The sequence below is a fragment of the Bos javanicus genome, chromosome 12, assembly GCF_032452875.1.
Source record: "Bos javanicus breed banteng chromosome 12, ARS-OSU_banteng_1.0, whole genome shotgun sequence".
NCBI lineage: Eukaryota > Metazoa > Chordata > Mammalia > Artiodactyla > Bovidae > Bos > Bos javanicus.
Window position 1 is genome coordinate 87313195 of NC_083879.1, and position 21122 is coordinate 87334316.

General features: G+C 56.6%; 1 protein-coding gene across 1 annotated transcript in view; it reads right to left on the bottom strand.

Annotated features, from left to right (window-relative positions):
- The window catches only part of RASA3 (RAS p21 protein activator 3), a 79812-nt gene that overhangs the window by 39525 nt on the left and 19165 nt on the right, over positions 1-21122 (bottom strand). The window contains exons 2-3 of the mRNA XM_061435478.1: positions 8937-9054; positions 335-438 (exon numbers count right to left, since the gene is read on the bottom strand). Of these exons, the coding sequence (XP_061291462.1) occupies positions 335-438; positions 8937-9054 (222 nt within the window). The remainder of the gene's footprint in view (positions 1-334; positions 439-8936; positions 9055-21122) is intronic.

Here is a 21122-nt window from a genome sequence, read left to right on the forward strand (position 1 = left end):
AGAACAGCCCCCCCATAGGTGGGTGCTGGGTGTTAGGGATAGGCAGGGGCTGGGGTGGTTGGAGGAGCCCTTGGGAGTCATTTGGGGGCAGGGCCAGGGACCCCACTCTAGCCCTGATGGACGGCTCCGATGTGTTTCCGTGAGCTCATGGGGCATTGCCCTGCACCCGCTGATGGCCAGCCTGGGACAGCCAGCAAGGGCAGGCGAGATGCTGGTGCAGTTCACTGGCTTAGATGGGGTGTCCAGTAGATGTCCCAGTTCCTCCAGAACAAGTCCCCATTCAGAAGAGGCAGAGAAAATGAAGAATACACCTGGTTGGTTGGTAGGGACCTACCTATGATGGAATCCCTCCGGAAAACATCTCGATCAAAAATGTAAAAGGACAGGTGACGGAAACTCCGCGGAATCTCGCAGTAGAAGTCCTCTCCATAGAAAGGGCTAGACAGAGACAGAGGGACAGGGTTAGACTCTGTGAGCCATGCCCCCAGTCCTGGGGTACCGGGGCCGGGGTGTCGTCAGTCCTGGGGTGTCATCCCAGGGGGATCAGTCCTCAGGGGTGAGCACAAGGTTGGGCCATCATGGACCCAGGCCACTCCCTCTTGGTCAAAGGGAAGCCCACAGTGTCTCTTCGTGGGGACAGAGTTGGGAGCATTTTTCCAAAATACAGGAAGCTGTGGACGGTGGGGAGCAGGGTGAGACCTCCTCACGTGCCTGTCAGACTGTCTCTCCTCTCTGGGCCCCAGAGGCCACGCAGCCCGAGCCCCCTGCTTGGCACCTTTGCCCGGGCATCTCTGCACGTGGGTCATAGAGGCACTGTTGCAGGCTTCTCCAGATAGAGGGAACGTGCAGCCCAGGGACAGTTGGCCTGAACTACCACTGTATGACGAGGGTTTAATACCGGCAGCCCTGAGGTCAGCCAGACTGCCTTCCTTGCTAATTATAGGGAGAAGTTCAAAAGCAGATTCCCCTTTCCCTGAGCCCAGATGCGCAACCACCTCCCTCTGCCAGCAGAGTCATTTCCCACCCCCCACCCCCCAACACTGCGCCAGGATGGCACCGCCCCACCCCTACCAGGGCCAGCCTCGAAAAAGAACCCGGTTTTCCCCTTTTGTGCTGTTCTATGTCCAAACACAGGCATCCGTTTCCCAGGTCTGGGGGAGGGGAGGGCGGGAGCCATGGAATAGAGGGGAGCCTCTTATGAGCCCCAGATGCACCCCAGGGCAGCCCACACAGAGCCCAGGGGTCCAGAAGTGGGCTCAGGACCACCCTGCAGAGCAGCGAGAGCCGGAAGCCAGGCAGGTAGGGCCAGGTCTCCAAAAAGGGCACCAGCCAGATTAAACAGCTCAGCGTCTGGCTGATAATCACGCATTGGTTAAACCATTCCCTAAAATCTGGAGTGAAATTCATTAAGCCAAACACTGTATCCAAGCATCTACAGGAGAAGAGTCAAGAATGGAGGTGACGACATCCACAGGGCCAGTGCTACAGGGCGGTAGTCTCACCCCACCCGCAGGCTGCCCCAGGGCTGGGAGGCCCGGCCAGCCCCGGGCATGATCTCGCTCAGCTCCCAGAAGCAGCAGAAACCCCTTCTAGCTTCTTTGGAGTCCCTCTTGCACTTCCTCTAAACGGTTTTAAACTCCTTTAAAATCGCCAGGCAGCATGGCCCTTGGTGCCTGCGAGTGTGCATTACGACAGCTTCTGTTTGAGGCTCCCAGATCCTCTCCAGAAGCTCAGGTTCCCCCAGTTGGGGGTCACGGCCAGAGCGCAGGACGGGCCGGCTTCCGGAGAGAAAGCCGCTCCATCCACACAAGGACGTGGACAGTCAGCAGCATCCCTCCGGCCGCTGCTCACATCTGCATGAGACTGTGGGCAGGGCCCGTGGCCAGGGCAGCTCCTCTCCCCTCCCGGACTGTCTTCCTGCCTGGAAGCCCCTGCTCACGTGGGGTTCATTACCCGGCTCACACCCCACACTCCCCAGGGAAATCATGTGTTCTCACCAACAAGTCACACCTAGACTGTCCTTTTAGGCCACATTTCCTAAAGCAACTGAAGCCACCAGATCCCAGAAGCTTCAGAAAGGCCCTGAGGGAAGGAGGGTGTCGGTGAGACCCCTGGGGGTGAGGGGGCGGCAGCCTGGGAAGCCCTGGGGGAACCCAGGGGGGTCCCATTAACCCGACCCCTAGACTGCCCAGCCCGCAGGCCCACAGGGAGGGACTGACTCCTCAGAGGGGTGCACGGGGTCCACCCATGGTCTCTCCTGCAGGGTCCCGGCCTGGCCAGGGCCTGGACACTGTGGTCAGCAGGGCATCTGGGAGCTCAGAGAGAAGCCCCCCATCCTGAGACTAAGGGGCTCAGGGAGGATGGAGACAGGGCTGGGGGGATGCTCTGAGCTGCAGGCCCGCCCTGGACCAGACAGCCCCAGGACTATGGGGGGAGGGGTCCCCATCAGGGCCCCAGGACTGTGGGAAGAGGGTCCCCCTGAGAGCCCCTGGGACTATGGGGGGAAGGTCCCCCTCAGAGCCCCTGCAACTGTGGGGGGATCCTCTCAAAACCCCTAGGACTGTGGGGGGTCCCCCTCAGAGCCCCCAGGACTGTGAAGGGAGGGTCCCCTCAGAGCCTCCCAGGACTGTGGGGGGGTCCTCTCAGAGCCCCCCGGGACTGTGGGGGGAGGGTCCCCTCAGAGCCCCCTAGGACTGTGGGGGGGGTCCTCTCAGAGCCCCTGGGACTGTGGGGGGAGGGTCCTCTCAGAGCCCCCCAGGACTGTGGGGGGAGGGTCCCCTCAGAGCCCCCTAGGACTGTGGGGGGGTCCTCTCAGAGCCCCTGGGACTGTGGGGGGTCCTCTCAGAGCCCCCAGGACTGTGGGGGTGCACCCACTCTAGGTGGTATGGAACGTGTGGACCTGAGACCTGCATTTATGTCAAAAATATTTTAAGCTTTAACTTGAGAAATTAGAGAGAAAAATGCAAGCAAAGAAGATACTATTTGTACAGTCTCATAATGTCAGTTGGTGTTTTCTAGTCAACAACTTGGTTTTCATTAAAAACATCTGAGAAAATGACGTCTTTCCCCTCAAACCACAGACTTCCTCTCCCCCGTCACACCCTAACCCCAAACAGCTTCTCCCTCGGAAGACTGCAGAGGCCCTTCTGGGTCTAGTCACTCCCATCACACAAAGCTCTATTTTCCGAGCAATTTGCATCTCTCGGAAGGAACAGAAGGACCCTCTCAAGTCACTGACCCTCACGCTCCCTCTGACTGCAAACCGGAAGCTCGCGTCCACCGGCTAGGGAACAGCCTTTCATTCGGGAAAGATCTTGGCAAGAGCGGCAGACCGAGATTCTGTAATTACAGCCCAATCGATGCGCTAGCTCCTCCTCCCTGCGGTCCAGAAAGCGGTTATTTAAGTAACTTCTAATTACGTAAAAGGACAATACCTACAAACAAAAGAACAAACCGCCACTGTGATCCCACTGCTCAGAAATAATAGCCACACTGGCCTTTAGGTCCTCACACTCCAGATAATTTTTAGAGCATCCCAAGGTTTAAGCAAAAAGGCATCTTACTATGAACGCAACTTTGTAACCTGCCTTCCTTGCTTGACAGACACAACCCAACAAGGGGGCAGGACGTGCCCGCCTTGCACTCGGCAGGGCCCGGGCCAGGGCTGCAGAGCCAAACAGTCACGCGGCCGAGGCCTGGAGGGATGGGGGCGTCCGGGCAGGAGGCACGGGACACCTAACAGAGCCGCCCCTGGGGGAGGCGAGGGTTGGAGCAGGAGCCCCTTCCGACCCGCCCCGGGGAGCAGCAGACAGTGTCACCCTCAACACGATCACTTATGTGGACCAATGGAAATGAAGAGCGGCCACTTCGTGCAATACTCCTGCAGAGGACTAGACCAACCCAGCACTGAAGTGAAAGTCAAAGTCGCTCAGTCGTGGCCGACTCTTTGCAACCCCAGGGACTACACAGTTCATGGAGTTCTCCAGGCCAGAATACTGGAGTGGGTTGCCTTTCCTTCTCCAGGGGAGCTTCCCAGGGATCAAACCGAGGTCTCCTGCATTGCAGGCAGATTCTTTACCAACTGAGCTATGAGGGAAGCCCCTCAAGAGCTCTGTTTCACTTTGTGTGTGTGTGCCCATGGCGTCAACATGCTCCTTTTACTGGATAAGGTGATGGGTTCCTCCAGGGGCAGACTTCAGCCCCATCTGCCCCAGCCCGGGGACCCCAGGATGCCTCGCAGGCGCACCATGGCCCCGAGCAGGGAGCCATCCAGCCCCAACCCTGACGACCCAGGTTCACAGAGCCTTAACATTTAAATCAAAGGTAAAGAAGTGATGACTTGTCATTTAAATGATTAAAAAGTATGGCTGTAAGAAGTTAAATGTGAACCAGTCCACTTGCAACATCAGGAAGATGCTGCTTTTGGGAGAACGGTAACCATTCCCAAATCACCTGCTGGAGGTGGCCTGGGGTGGACAGAGGCTGGTTCTCCCTGAGGCATCTGACCCTGCGAGTCCCCGAGGACATGTGAGCACGGGTCCTGCACCAGACATGCAGGAGGGAAGGCAGGAGCCGTGAGCCAGGGCGTGGGTGGGCAGCATCCGGCAGCCCCAGGGTGTGGGGGCTGCCGCACAGGCAGGCCCAGCCTGAAGCCAGGGAAAGGAGGGAAGGGGTGAGTGTCTTCGCTCCACTCCTCACGCTCCAGCTGCACGTCAGGCTGTGGAAGGACAGAGCACACTGGGTGGGCTGACCCGCCCAGGCGGCCGAGCTCCCTCTGATACCTCCCCTGGATGGGGCGCCAGACCCTGCGGGCTGTCGGGTTAAGACCAGACCAGGGCTCTTTGATTCTACAGCAACTTTATCAAACAAACAACCAAACACCAAGGTGGTTACTGGAGGAGATTTGGGAGTTAGGGCCACGACACAGCAAGGCACGCAGCCGCCTCGGGGGGCAAGGCTGAGCCCCAGAGCCCGTCCGCGTCAGTGGCCTGTCCCAGGGGCGACGCCCTCCTGGCCTCGCGGGCGCGCTCCCCTCCCTCACAGCCACCGTCTGAGTCTGGGCCTGTGCCTCTGGGCGCTGCCCTCAGATGTGGCCCCTCAAGGGCTGAGCGGCATCCAGACGCCGCCTCCTTCCTGTGACCTTTCAGTGGCTTCTGGCCTTAGGAATTTCCACGGGGTGTGTCCAGCAACCCCTCCACCTTCTGTGTCTCTAACCCTCTCTCACCCCTTTCATCCCTTTATGTCTCTGGGTATCTTTCAAATGTAATACCTTCAGTTTACCAATTTTCCCTTCGGCTATGTCTAATCAGCTATTTAACTCATTCACTGAGTTTTTCATATCAATTTTGGGGATCTTCATTTCTGGACATTCTATTTGAACTTTTCACAGGGGTTCAGGTGCTCCTCATCACTTCTTATCCTGCTGCTGTTTACGATCTTGTCTCTCACTACTCTGTGTTCACTAACCTTTGTTAGCTGACATTCTGTGAACTCTGCAAGTCTAATTCTGCTGTCTACTGTTTATCTTGGGAAATGCACGTGATGCTTTATTCCTGTGTTCTCTGTGCCTTTTCTCCTCTGAGCACAAGTTCCCTGGAATGCTATACTGGAGAATCTTGAGACCTAGATTGAAGAAGACTGGGTTTGCTTTCGACTGGCTCATCATTGCCTCGGCAGGTGTTACAAACCACTAACCCTGGACTGCATTAATACATGTGCATGGACTGTGGTTTCTAGACCACAGAGTGTGGTATGGATTCAGGTTGCACACTCACAAGAGCCAGCTCTGCTTGCGAGTGTTTGGCGCCAAGTGGAGGCTGTCCCCCTCGCTGGCTTCCTTTACAGGCAGGTTCCTTGCTCTCGCCCTCACACTGTAGTCAAGGTCCAGGGAGCAGCGTGGCCCCCACCAGTGTGAATAAGGTTTTCGCCTCAACACTAAACATAGTCATATTATAAACCAGTTTTTAAACTGAAGCATACTCGGTTGACAACGTGTTTCAGGTTCACAGCAAAGTGGTCCCCCCCACACACACACATTCTTTGTCAGATTTTCTTCCATTATAGGCTATTGCAAGATATTGAATATAGTTCTCTGTGCTTACAAGAGGTCTTTGCTGTTTATCTATTTTATATATAGTGGTGCGCATATGTTAACCCCTCTCCCCTCCCCCACTATACCCTTTGGTAACCATCAGTTTGTTTTCTATGTCTGTCTATTTCTGGTTTGTAAGTAAGTTCATTTGTATTTTTTCTTTTAGATTCCACATGTCAGCAGTACTGTACGATATTATTTTCTGTCTGACTCACTTTACTTAGTGTGACCATTTCTAGGTCCATCCATGTTTCTGCAAATGGCATTATTTCATTCTTTTTTACGGCCAAGTAGTATTTCATCGTGTGTGTGTGTATACACACCTTCTCTATTCATCTGTTGACGCACTTGAGGTTCTTTGCATGTTCTTGCTACTGTAAACAGTGCTGCAGTGAACACTGGCATGCGTGCATCTTATTGAATGATGGCTTTCTCTGGATGTACACTCAGGACTCGGACTACTGGATCATACAGTAGTTCTGTTTTCAGTTTTTTAACTAAAAAAAACTTGTGTCTTGCATAGTTTAGTTTCGATCTGCTTTCCTCTAATAGTTAGCAATGCTGAACATCTTTTCATGTGCCTGCTGGCTCTCTGTATGTCTTTGGAGAAATGTCTAGGTCTTCGGCCCATTTTCTGATTGGGTTGTTTGGTTTTTTGACATTAAGCTGTATGAGCTATTTATATATTTTGGACCTTAATCATTTGTCAGTAGTGTCATTTGCATATACTTTCTCTAATTCCATAGGTTGTCTTTTCATCTTGTTTATGGTTTCCTTAAAAAAGGAAACAACTATACAAAAGTGTTTACATTTAGCTAGGTCCCATTTGCTTATTGTTTCATATTTTTGTAGGCTCTTGGAATTATTTTGTGCAAATTTGTCTATTTGCTGTCAGCTTTAACTTTCTGCTTTCAGCACTCCTGGCCTTATCTTGTATATTAGATAAGCACTCAATAAATATTAGTTGAGCTAATGAATACATTAACCTTAAAAGTTAGCATATTAACACTGCCTGTGTGGAAAGCATGAATGGGGAGTGAGGGTCAGAAAGAGCGTGTGCTCTGGGCCCTCCTGAGCTATCTGACCCTCCTGGAATTACCCAGGCCCTCCTGGAGTTACCCGGCCCTCCTGGAGGTACCTGGCCCCCCTGGAGCTACCCGGCCCCCATGGAGTTACCCAGGCCCTCCTGTAGTTACCTGGCCCCCCTGGAATTACCCAGCCCCCCTGGAGGTACCTGGCCCCCCCTGGAGCTACCCGGTCCCCCTGGAGTTACCCAGGCCCTCCTGTAGTTATCCGGCCCCCCTGGAGTTAACCGCCCCCCCTGGAGTTACCCAGCCCCTCTGGAGTTACCCGGGCCCCCTGGAGGGCCGGCCCCTGGGACAGCCTCCAGGGCTGCCCTGGTTCTGGCCGCCCGCCCCGCTCCCCCCACCCCCCCGCTGACAACACCACTACACCCCGGCTTATGTGCAGCCCACAGTCTCCCCTCTCTGCCCCCAGAGCACAGTGTCTTGTGCCACCACAACCAGAAAGTATGGTTTCTATTTCTAAACTCGTAAGAAATATTTTTAGGAATGGTCCTCACTTCTTGCCCTCACCTGAGGCAGAGGTTCCTCAACAGAGTCGCTTCCCAGAGACCCTCACCCAGCAGGTCTGCAGGGAGCCCAGTTTCACAGGAATCGATGCTAATTCTCCAGGTTTATGATCCTCTAACAGGGACTATTTAAACACAGAAGGACTCCTCTCCTGGGGAGCTCACAGAAATAACCCTTGCAGGTTATCCCAAAGCCACACTAGAGTCTTGACAAACTCCTCAGTCTTCTCGTTTTGCTTCAACAAATCACTTCAGAGGATGCGAAGTGTGGACTGAAATAACACAGGACCTTGGGAGCCGCCCTGCTAGTGTGGGCAGAGACAGGGCAGATGGTAAAGGGAAGTGTCTCCATGTTTCGGGGGCAGGAGATCTTAACGGTTTCTAAAACTTAAGTTCATTAAGTCATCAGAACGTGCTGTTTGTTCCCACTTAGAAGCAGCAATAAGCAAGGATATAATTCATCTGCTAAAAATGTTCTCAAACCCAAAATAGCTCTGTGGATGGACCCAGACAACCCACAGTCCTAAGCCGAGGGCGGGGCCGCAGCCAGAGCCTAGCTTGTGCTGGTCGAGACCCCACCCGGCTCTGTGTTTCTCCCAGACCCACATCCCAGCCCCACCCACCTGCCAGGCAGCAAGGCACCGCCCCCAGCATGCTGTGACCACAGATGCTACAGTTCCTACCCTAGGGTGGGGTCCCTAGGGTGGGGTCCATAGGGTGGGGTTCCTAGGGTGGGGTCGGGGCCAGGGGGCCTGGAGCTGGTGGGAAATTCGAATCACAGCCCACTGGAACCAACTGGAACCAATCGGGCTTGAACAGGCTCTCCGGGGATTCCTATACAAGCTGACCTGTTTCTTTTGCTGCAAACTCCTCTGTCTCGAGGCCTGAACTCTCCTTTTCTCACCTGATCCCCACACCTCGAATTCCATCGGCAAGCGTTCTCGAGGCCTCTGACCTCTGTGGGCAGTGATTTCTACACTCATCTTGAGCCTCCTTAGGAAAAGGAAGATGGTAAAAAAGCTTCCCAAATGTTTATGCTCTGAAATCCACGATCCTGTTGCACCAGTTCATCTGGACTTAGGACGTTCCTACCCACCTCCCAGCAGACAGACAGCCTCTGCTCTGTCCTCCCACCCAGTCCTGGACACTAGGAGCATTCAGGGACCATCAGCTCATAACTGCCCAGTGAGCCAAGAGACAAGGAGATGGAAGGTCAGAGATTATCAGCCTCAAACAGAGCAGCAGCAGACATACCAGAGTGATTTCTCCACGACTTTGGTCCTGAAAACCTCCTCCTGGTCGAGGTTCACTGTGCAGTAACAATCACGCATCTTGTTTGGCCCCGGGTATGTGGGAAGATTTTTGGCTTCACCTAAAAGCAAATGTAAATCATCCATTTAGCATGGAATTATTTAGTCTCCTAGTTAATCTGAGACATCTTTCCCAATAATGGGTTTATTCCACAGCAAGGCGCCTGCTCACTTCTGCATATTCTGTACGTTTTCTCATCACCACCAGTCAAGGTGCTGAAGGAAAAACTGTTTGCACTGTTACAAGAAGGTGACATGCATAACCCTCTAAAACAATGGATCCTGTAAAAGCAGGAATCCATCAGCCCAGAAATTAAGGATTGTTTCCTTTTACCCACATTTAGTCAGTTCAGTTCAGTCACTCAGTCGTGTCCAACTCTGCAATGCCATGGACTGCGGCACGCCAGGCCTCCCTGTCCATCGCCAATTCCTGGAGTTTACGCAAACTCATGTCCGTTGGGTCAGTGATTAGCCCCTTTAATATTTTTAATGTTTAAATCATGGTGTGTGTTAATCCCTCAGTCGTGTCTGACTCTTTGCGACCACATAGACTGTAGCCCACCAGGCTCCTCTGTCCGTGGAATTCTCCAGGCAAGAATATTGGAGTAGGTAGCCATTTACTTCTGCAGGGGATCTTCCCAACCCAGGGATTAAACCTGCGTCTCCTGCACTGCAGGCAGATTCTTTACCATCTGAGCCACCAGGGAAGACCTTAAATTATGGTAAGATACACAGAAATTTAAAGTATCCTCTCACTCCCCTTTAAGCATACAGCTCAGCGGCACCCTCGTTAACTACAGCACGCTTGCACAATCGACCTCAAGAACCCTTTCATCTCAGAACACTGAAACCCTTCTCCCATGAGACAACAAGCCCCATTTCCGCTCCTGCAGCCTGCTCCTGGCTTCGGTCTCTGTGGCCGTGGCGACCCCAGGGGCCTCACAGGAGTGGGGTCACTGTGCTTGTCCTTCTGGGCCCGGCTCATGTCACTCAATGCCGTGTCCTCAAGGCTCACCCATGTCCTGGCCTGACGCAGCATCCCCTTCTTTCCCGAGGCTGACACTTGCTTATCTATTAATCCCCAGCTCTCTGTTTATTCTGATTAATTTGATACTATTAGGTCAAAGCTGGGGTAATAACCAAGGTTCACAAAGAGTCGGAAACGACTGAAGTACCTCGGCACGCACGCACAAACAACAACGCCAGCGAGGAGACGTCCAGGGGACCAGCTGCGCCCGTGCCCCTCTCTGCGCGTTGGGAGGCCCACGGCGCCTGTGACCCCGGGTCTGACTGGAGACCGCCGGCAAAGTCACAGCTGCCGGGCCCTCTGCCAGGAGCCGGGGCGAGCTCGCTGCGGGCCACCGTGGGCCCTCTGCTTGTGGACCAAGCGAGAGCAGAGGGGGCTTCTCCTCCCAGGTCAGAAGGAAGGAACCCCCTCAAAGAGCTCCTGCCCCCCAGGGGCCTCCTGTTCCCCAGCTGGGGGTCTGAGGGCCCCAGACACAGGGGCAGGGAGGGGGCAGTCCCGGCGCGGCGACACCTGCCAGCACCACCCAGGGCCGCACCCCCGCCCCTGGTAAAAGCTGAAGGAAAAACAACAACAACAGAAACCAAACTGAAACCAGAGCAGAAGTTCCTCGGCGCTCGGCACCCAGAACGGCCACACCTCCACCCCACGAACGTGCTTGACTCTGCTCTCGGGGAAACACGCAGTTTGCAGCTTCCTGCTGCAGTCTCTGAAGGGCAGAGGCGAGTTTGCGAGCCCGAAGCCTCTATTTCAAGCTTTTCATTAATGTCATCACTTGGGACGGAGCAAAGCAACACGTTAAAGAAGCCATGCAATAACCGAGTGGATGTTTTCTGTGCCAATAAATCGAGTGTTCTGAGGCTTCCCAGCAGCCCTGGCTGCAACCTGAACACACACAGCTGCTGCACTCTGGGGACCTGCCGCACCTGCCTGGGACCCCAGGCCTCCCCTTGGAGCCTCAGCTTCCCAACCATGAGGCGTGAGGACACACACCCCAGGTTCCTCTAACTCAAAAGCTTCTGCGGGGTTTTCCTGCGGGAATCGTCAGGGAATCATCAGTGACTCTCAGATGGTGAAGAAAAAGAAGTAACCAATGAATGTTTTCCTACGATTACCCCCATGACACCTCAATACTGCAAGGCCCTGGACACCAGGCCACTCCACGGCAGCTGGGCATAGAAACACAGACAAGCTGAGAAGGGCACGTGATTCCATGCAGCTTCCAGCCCCGTCATGCAGTGTCTAGAGACAGATTTTCCATGCGCTCCTGGCAGAGGCAAACACTCGCGTGTGCTCACACAGGTGCACGCAGACCGTGACGAGCCGCATCCGAAGGGGCCCATCGACTTCCTGCCCGCTTCCCGGACTGATGCTCACAAGCCTTCCCCCGAAACCACTCCGACTTCCCTGCTGACACTGCTAGGGTGTGACTGCACTTCCTGTTGGAATTCTTTTTTTTGGCAAGAAATGAGATATTTGGCTGCAAGTGCTTGTGTTTCTTAAAAGTAGAATTAAATCTTTTTTTTTAAAGTCTTACTGGAGCTGGCCTCTAGTGGAAAACACAGGACAGGGATTTTTCCTGTTTATTCTTCTAAGATCCTCAAAACACAAGCAGCAGCAGTTGACACTTCTCTTCAAGAACAGAAGAGATGGAAATGCCTTCTCTGAACAACCAGTTAAAACTGTGAGACGATGAACATGGCCTCCCACCCCCCGCCCCACCCCCACAGCTACAGAAACGTCCTGGTTGCTATGACGATGGCATCAGAGACCAGCCAGGCGCCGAAGCCAGTGTTAACAAGTGACTCAGGCCAGGAGGGCGGGGAGGAGGCCGGCACCCCATCTGGCCACGTTGTCTGCCGGGCCCTGCATGTGGGGGCCCCGCCAGGGCCACGGGGGCAGGGGTGGGTCCCAGCCACACCACAGCAGATGATGTCTCTTCCACAGGCGTCACTTATGCCAAAGGCTGGAGGTCGGTTTCTTCCTGACTACAAGTTATGGGGCCTTTTCGTCCCTCAAGTGAGAAGAGAGATGTGGTTTTTTTTTTATGTGTGGAGCTGTTTACCTAAGAAGGCAAAGTCATGCCTGGTATTCAGTAGGTGGTGATTATTTGATAAATGAATGGATGGATAAATGCCTGCAAAGAAAAAGGAAAGTAAACTGGTTTCATTCTAAGAGCCAAATAAGTCACATTATCAAATGCGTCCCTCCTGTTAACCACGACTCCAAAACGTATCCTGTTCACCCAGAGTGACTGTCTGCTGGTGGGTTGATCCAGACGGCAAATCTGTGCCAAGTATCATCTCTGAATGCTGAATTTACTGACAGACATAAAAGGCGGCACCTAAAAGCCCGTGATAAACCAGCGCTGAAGCAGCAAACCCGTCTCTTATTAAGGTGTCAGGCCGTGGTTCCTGGCCGCTGCTGGCCACGCTCCACGCACACTCCAGGCGGTCACAGCCAGAAAGACCCAGCCCCGCAGAGGGCTGGTCTCCAGCCTGACCCAGCAGAGGGGCAGGCCTCCTAAGGGCCATGGGTGGTCTCTGCAGCTCCACCAGCTTCAGCCCAGACCAGGAAGCCCACTGCCCTGCAGGGCCAGCAGCGTGGTCTACACCCCAAGAGGCCGTCGCTGGTCCAGCCGGCCCGGCCCCCACATCCACGGGCTCACCTCCAAGGGGCTCTGACCTCGGCTGCTGCCCTCACCTGCCCCTGGGAAGACGCCCAGCGGTGAGCCGGGGCCTCAGATTTGCCGTGTCCACGAAGCGCGGGACCTTTGCTCTGTCCTACTACGTAGGCTGGTCCTCAGTTCAGCTACAGGCCAAACTCTGTAACCACATGTGACCAGCTGCAGGAGCCCCAGACCCTCGTCCTGCAGAGACAGCCCTTCTCAGCCCTCCCCGCGCACAGGGGCAGGACCTGGTGAGGGAGCCACAGCCCCCGGGCTCCCGTCTGCTCTCTCCAAGTGCCTACAGGGCTACGGAGTCTGGTGGCCAGCGTAGCTCCTTGTAAGTATGTAAAAGCCCATTCCCCACCGGAGATCAGTTTCATGATGAAAACATTCTCTTTCCTTGACTATGTTTTTGACTGCCTTGCTATTTTCTTTTAACACTTGATATTAAATAGAACAGCTTCTCAGATGGCTCAGGGGTAAAAAGACCCCGCCTGTCAACGCAGCAGAGACACAGAACTGACGCAGCTTGGTCCCTGGGTCGGGAAGATTCCCTGGAGGAGGAAGTGGCCCCCACTCCAGTATTCCTGCCTGGGATATTCCATGGACAGAGGAGCCTGGTGGGCCACAGTCCATGGTGTCGCCAAGAGTCGGACAACTGAGCGACCGAGCACACACATTAAAAGAAAGAACATCCCCACAATCAGACGAGGCTAGACTTCAGAATCAAGTTACAGGCAGCCTCCTCTACCGCAGGCTGGTTTACAAGCCAGGAGGGCTCTGGGCTGAGCTGCCTGACCCAGAGCAGCCGAGGTCCGCTCCAGGTACTGCGGTGGGGGGGATACCCAGGACACAGGAAGACTCGCAAACGCGCATCTCAGGTCTCCCCCAATTTCCAAAAAGAACAGGTGACAACATGAAAGACAAGAATAAAATAAGTCTGCCAGAAGGCAATCAAAGTCTAACATACAGTAGGAGAGAGGAGAGCCGGACCTTCCAGCCCACCGTGAGTGGCTCAGTGACACACCCAGGTGCTGAGTCCCAGGAGCTAATGAACACGTGGAAATGGCAGAACACACAATTCTCGTGATTTACCTAAAAGTGAAACGCACTAGCTCTCCAGGAGAAAACACTATGAAAAGACAGTCAGGCATGTCTTCCGAGAAACTGTTACAGAAGATGCAGAAACACTCTCCGGGGCTCTTCTCTGATGACCTGTGCCGAGCATGCAGCATGGGAGGGCCCGCTGATGGGCCGAGCCCCCCAGGCAGCCAGGAGCCCTGGGAAGAGACCGACGGGGCCCTGCTCCCCACATGGACACCACAGGGTCACCCCTCAGACTGGGGCTGCAAGGCAGAGGGACCCCAGAGCGTCCGGTCACCCCCCCTCACCGTGACCCACAGTCCGCCTGCTCCCGCTTCCTCTCTGCATCCAGCAGTGCTGGGCAGTCGATGAGGCACTCCTGAAACCTGCGTTCCATCGAGTCAAGGAGCAAGCCTGTGAGGACATGGTCTGCTGGGCACTGACCACGTGGCAGCCTCTCCCCAAACATACAGCACGGGGCGTCAGAGCTCCTGTACTGCCCCTCCTGGGGGGACTCCCACGTCCCTCCCTCTGGTCTGGGCTGGCCTCAGGGCTCTGAGTGACCAGGGGCAACTGCAGGGCTTCCTGGGGGAGGTCACAGCCACGAGCCTCCACCCTGGCCGCTGGACACCGGTGCTCTGTGTGCGGAGCCACAGGCCAGGCCCCACTACCATGCAGGTGACCCAGGAAGCCCTGGCCAGCCTGACTTTCCAGCACCCCACACGGTGACAGAGGCCTCAAGTGCCCACAGGGCAGCCTGCCCACCAGCTGCCCACCAGAGCTCCCTCCCAGCTGCACGTCCAGCCTGTATCCCTGCCCCGACGTCCTGAGAGGTGATGGCGCAGCGCTCAGATGCTCAGGTGCTCGGGCCAAGCGGCACCTCCCCACCCCACCCGTGGTGACGACCCACAGGTGCGATGCACACAGCTACGGAGCCCCCAGGAGGTCCTGGGCGTCCCCTCGCGTGAGGAGACCCTGCCCTGCGCCCCTGGTGCATCTGACTCTGACGCAAAGGCCCTCCGACTCGAGAATGATGACATGGGACGACCGTGCGACGGGGACATTGGGGCTCCGGCAGGACCATTGGCAGCTGGGGAGGGCACTGGGGGCACGGCAGTGGGGGACCCTCGGGTCGGCTGTCCCCAAGCGGTGACTTTTCAATTCTGAATCACCTGACGCTGTTCAACACTGGTAATTCAGAACTCTCACGCCTTTTACAAACTCAGAAGGTCAGTTGTGCCGGGCCACGTCTCCACCATGATGGTCACCAGCCAGCTCGGGGCGGTCCCGTCCAGGAGCCCTGCCTGCCCTCCTGCACTGAGACTGTCAGAGTTTATCTCATCGCCACCCAGGCCTTGCGGAAGCATCACCCAAGTACAAACATGAGCCGGGCCACGTAGGGGGGGCCCCTCCTGCCGGAGGCCTCCTCCCACCCCAGAAGCTTCTGTTTCCCCCAGGGCCCAGGCACGGGTCACCTTGAGTGCTGGGCATCTCTGGCTGAATGCACGGTCCTGTGGGGCTGCGGGAGGGGAATCTGGGGCACAGGTCCGTGGCACCTCTGCAAGTACAGGACGCAGGGTGGGCAGCACCCTCCAGGCTCCCGGGCCCGGTGCCCCAACACCCGCAGGAGGCCCCAGCTTCCGGGCCAGTGGGAAAGCAGGGGCTGCAGGGGTGGGTGAGGGCCTCCCACCCTGGCTGCCCCTCACTGCGCCTCACACAGCCGCTCCCGGAAGAGCCTGCAGACCACCTGCCCACCCAGAGCACTCCTCTGTCTGCGCTGCCGGCAAGGGGGCCTCGGGGTCAAGTGTCGCTGAGGCTCCCGGGGGAGACGAGCCACAGGCACAAAGCAGCTGGGTGGGGGTCACACTCAGACCAGTTTTGTGGACAACACACCCCAGAATTACTTAGATCTTCTATCTGAACTGGATTCAACATATTCAGCACCTGAAACACACGAGATGTTAGGTAACTTTGCTTTCACTCAGAGGCCCGTCTTCTCCCAACGGGACAAAAGCATACGCTATCACTCCCTTGTACTTTTCTAATGAAGCCGGAAATAGAAATAGTGCTCTTGGACAACAGCTCAATCCTGAAATAAAAGCTGTGAAATTAAGTCAAGGGAAAAAGAAACCACGCGTCTCCTTTATCTTATAACGTTGTGAACAGGTATTTCTGATTCCTTGGAAACTGAAATTTTGTGCCTCTGATTAGGAAATACTTTTTCACCTAACGCTGCACTTCCAAGGGCTGCTAAGACCAGAGAAGAGGAGGGTATTTACGGCTGTCTCCCCAGCCTGGGGACACACCTGAGCGGCGCCCTGACAAGCCTGCCCGGATGATGGGACCTGGAGCTGCACCTCCTGTTGGGCACCAGGCGCCCAGCAGGCATGTGGGGGGCGTGGGGCATGTGGGCCCCTCCCTTCAGGGTCCCTCGGGGGCAGGACACACGGGAGAGGCTGACGCACACGCTCAGTCAGGCAACAGCACTGTCACAGGCCCCCACATCCGGCCCATCTGACAGGCGTGCGGGTCACACCGGGGCCTCCGCTCACACGCCGGCCTGGACCAGCCTCAGCGAGTGACACCCCTCACTGGCGTTCCTGGCACCCATGCCTCATCTGGGCCCCTCAAAGATGGAGCAGGGACTGCAATAGCTGGGCGTCCTCCCAGGAACCGCGTCCTGTGACCGCCTGCTTCGACAGGCCTGAACACATCTGTAAACTGCAAATCCCCCAATTAATTTTCACATACCAAGCTCAAAAAGAAGCTTCTGCAAAACAAACTACGGAAGCTACTTAAGAAGTCAGTAGGGCCGAGAATGCCCTTATGTGAGACACCGTGACAGCTAAAACAGGAGCTGAAGGCAGACTGTTGGAGTTTCACCCCGAGTCAGCCCCCCCAGCTCGGCTCCACAGACTCTCAACCCTCTGGTCCTTGTGCGTCACTAACCACGCAGGGATTTCCAGGAGGTTACCAGGAAAGGGCGTGGGGTAAGGAGTCAAGGTAGCTGAGAGGGAGAAGGGGATAAAAGAGAGGGCAGGGGTATCACAAGATGCTTTTTTAATGCAACAAACTAAGGTGAAGACAGCGTGGAAACCGCTGGAAGAATGAGGCCTCCTGGATTCGAGCTCCCCAAGGGCAGGGAGGCCACCCCCTGGGGTCCCTGAGCCTCTGGGCAGGATCAGGAGGCGCCGGGACGCAGGCCATGCAGAACAGAAAACAGTCCACAAGACGTGCCTGCGGGGCCTCAGACAGGGGAGCGGACCCAGGAAGAGCCAGGAAAGGGGCACAGCTGGGCCGACGCCTGGCAGGGGACGTGGACGAGCCACCCCACAGCTGGCTGACCCACAGCCATCGCACAGGTGCCAGGGTCCACAGGTGTGTAGGTGCATGTTTTGATTTTTGTTTTTCAACAGAAAAATTTATTGAGATAGGGTCAGCAGACCACAAGATTCACCCACTTAAAATGAACAATTTAATGTTTCCAGCACATTCACAGGGTGTGTGCAACTGTCACCCCTCATGGGCTTCCCTGGTGGCTCAGCTGGTAAAGAATCCCCCTGAAACGCAGGAGACCCTGGCTTGATACCTGGGTCAGGAAGATCCCCTGGAGAAGGGATAGGCTACCCACTCCAGTATTCTTGGGCTTCCCTAGTGGCTCAGACAGTAAAGACTCTGCCTGTGATGTAGGAGACCTAGGTTTGATCCCTGGGTTGGGAAGATCCCCTGGATTGGGCCATGCATCCCATTCCAGTATTCTTGCCTGCAGAATCCCATGGACAGAGAAGCCTGGTGGACAATAGTCCATGGGGTCGCAAAGAGTCAGACACGATTGAGCAACTAAGCACGTCACCCCTCACACCCGCGTCCTCCCCCTACCCGGGTCCAGGCAACTTTGTCCTGCCCAGGGTGCCCGTGTGGTCTGACTGGGTGTCAGTTCAGGGTTCAAGTCCCCCCCTCACATCTGCAGGTCCCGTCCCATCTTCACTGCTCAAGTGTGGCCCCCCATGGCCAGCAGCTGCCGGTGGCCCGCCAGACGGGGTGAGGGCTGCTGCAGTGCAGGGTCCTGGATTCTGACGGCAGAACATTCCTAAAAGTCGGCATTAGTGTTATTTAGGATTCCAGGAGGGAAGACAATCTGGAAAATATGATTTGGGGGAAAGTCGCCAAGGGCACTGTGGCCGTGGGCCCCGCCAGGCTCAGCAAGCAGGGGCGGGCACCTGGCCTCCATCCGCAGAGGGAGGATCCAGGTTCGTTTTCCAGAAACGAACCAAAGACGGCCCCACCGCGTCTACTCTGGGGCCACTTTTGCTTTTCTTTCTTTTTTCCCCCACCTTTCTCTGAAATAGTCGTGGCTTGAAGTTGAGAAAGAAAAGTTCTTAGATGTTAACAAAAGATTAGAAAAATCATTTTCTTATAAATTCAGAACTTGCACTAGTACATCTGGTACAAAACACAAAGTTTCGGAAGTAATCTTCAGTGCACGGTGTTCCTTCACCCTTTGAGCCTGGCCTGGAGGGGCCACTGCCCAGACCCTTTCAGACGGGGGTACCCTGAGGTCCGAGACATCGACCAGGCCTCACTCGGCTCAGCTGTCTCCATGCTTACCTCCGGAGTGGGGGGGCCGTGGGGGGCCTGAACCTGCACACCCTCTGCACTCAGCACACCCCACCCCCTGCAACCTCAGCAGCTCCTGCTCCGAGTCGGGGTGTCTCCTGGAGGGAGGGCAGCCACAACACAGCTGGTCTGTTCACTCGTGTGACCTCCAGCGGGCACGTGTGACCTGTGCGAGCGGGCGTGTTGCATGCCGGCTGCAGCAGGTCTGTCGGAGCAGCACTGACTGGAACCCTGGCAAGCGCCTCACTCTCCCAGCAAACCTACCGCGACGAGGCACGGCCCTCAGCTGGGCCCCTGAAGCCCCCCTGATGCCCGCAGTCCTGGTCCTCAAGCCTCTGCCATTTCGCGGAGGTCAGCTGTGCCCATGGTGCCAGCTCCCCTCGCCCCCCTGTTCAAGACACCAGGCGACTCTCAGCAAGCAGGCGAGCAAGGAATGTGCTTGGCACTAATGGGCCCACTCAGAGGTCAGGGGGCCTGGGCCTGCAGGGGGACCTTGGGCTCATCAACCGTCTTTTCTCAGATAAGCAGAAACCCTGCGGCCAGCCACACGCACTACCCCGCAGAGGAAATCAGGAGGCGGAAGGGGGCACCCTGAGAGCGGGAAGAGGCTGCTGGACTGCAGCTGGGGCTTCGCACCTGGAGACCAGGGGGCAGCTCCTCGGAGACACAGAAGTGGGTCAGGCTGGGAGGCAGAGGGTGCCCAGGAGGTGGCGGCCAGGGGACCCGCTGCAGGCGGTGAGGGGCGCAGCAGGGGCAGGCCAGGAGAGGCTGGAGGCTGGCTGGAGCCAGAGGAGGCGGGACACCCCAGGGAACATTCCAGAACACAGGCTTCACTGTGCCTGAGGCCGCAAGAAGAGAAGCAGCTGGAAGATACACAGGTCGGGGTGGGGGAGGCAGGACCTCGCCAGGGGTTCACAGAATGAAGTAATGAAAGCTTCAGAACTACTTCTAAAGGGCTGGAGGCTGTGCGCTCAGCTGTGATTCATCTACACGACCGTCTCCTGGGCAGGAAGTGTCTCCTGGGCAGGAGGGCACAGCAGGGTCCCAGACCCACCAGTTGGCTGGGACCATGTATCCCCTGGGGGGAGGGGAGGGGGTGAGTGTGTGTATGCCCCCAGGGTGGGAAGGGGGCCCGTGTGCCTCGGGGGATGGAGGGCCCATCACTGACCAGCAGAGTCAAATGACCTGATCACCACTGCCCGCCTCACGACCTCTCCGGGCGCAGCCTCCCAGTACCCACTTCCTGGGGAACCAAGGCCCAGAGGCACCAGGCAGATTTGAACCAAGGGGCGTCTGGGCCACTGCCCACGTTGCAGGTGCCTCTTGGTCAGAAGGCCGCATGTCTGAGATGCACGCCGAGTCCACCTCCTCTGGAGCTGGAGGGGCGGGTACTCAGCGTCCTCTGGGTAGTGGCTGCCAAGCTGGGGCTTTCCAACGACTCCATTCCTCTGACAACGGCTGCTCGCCGGCTGGTGGAGGCTCCCTGAGAAAGAGCGCAGCGTGCACCCCTGGGCATAGGAGGCCACAGAAGCGAGATCCAGGACGGTTCCGATCACGGCGGCATTCCCGGCCAGCAGGGCAGGCCTTCAGGCCAGGATGCTGAGCTCCGTGCTGGGACGAGCCTCCGCAGTGGGGCTCCCAAGCCCAGTCACTCCCGCTGCAGGTTTGCCAGTCACTGGGGATGGACAGGCGTTGGCCGGACCAGGGACAGGGCCTGCCGGGGACTCACCCTCATTCTTGCCCTTAGGGCTCCACGCAGCGCCCTGGAGGCCTGACACAGCCGCTCCCTCGAGAAGCCCCGTCGTCGTCCCTTTTGGTTCGGGAAGCAGGTCTCTCTGAATGATTAGCGGTCCCAAGAAACACGCAAACAGCAGAGGGAAAGGCTGTGGACTGGTTGCCCGGAAGGCGTGTGTGGCTCCGGGTCCTCATGGGTCAACGGCCCTGCCCAGAGCAGCGGCTGGGTTGGGGCCCCTTGGAGCTCACCGATCAGCATGTCCACAGCTGCAGGGCCAGCAGGTGCAGAGCAGGCTGACCAATGCACGCGCAGCAGGCCCCAGGCCCCAGATTGCGGCCCCTGTGCTGTCACCGGGCACCAGCAGGGCCGCAGACTGAGTGCTGGGTGGGGGCGTGTCCAGAACCAAGGCCTCCTCCAGGTGGTTCTCATCCCATCAGAGCGTGATGGTCTGAGAGGCCTTCAGGCGCCAACAGGCATGGAGAATCCCAGGATCCAGGCCCGGTAGGTCTGTCCCAAAGACCTCGCTTCTCTGACGGGAGCTGGGCTCATGGACTCAGCCCTAGGGATGAGCTCCTGCCACGTGCAGCCAAGACAGGCCCGGAGCCCTCGCAGTGCAGCCACAGAGCACCACGGCCCACCTGCTGCCCCCACCCAGCACAGGCTGCAAGCCCCACAGAAGTGCCTCCCTGGACCCTGGCCGTCGGGGATGCCAGCAACCTCCAGGAGTGCTGAGCCCACTCCAGCGACCTACCCACAAAGAGAGACAGCCTGTAATCTGCTGCCTGCAGAGAACCGCAAGCCAAGCCCACACCAGCCACTGGGTCTGAGTCTTCGTGGCAGTTTTAGGACAAGAGGAAACAGTAAAATTAAGACTTTGGTTTTTCCTTCCTCATTCGTTCCCGGAAAGAGTAGCCAAGGGCGAGAGCAGGTTCCACGCCAGAGAGGATGGTGTGACTGCGCCTCCGGCAGCGAGCACACGGCTGCTGTCACTCAGACAGAGATC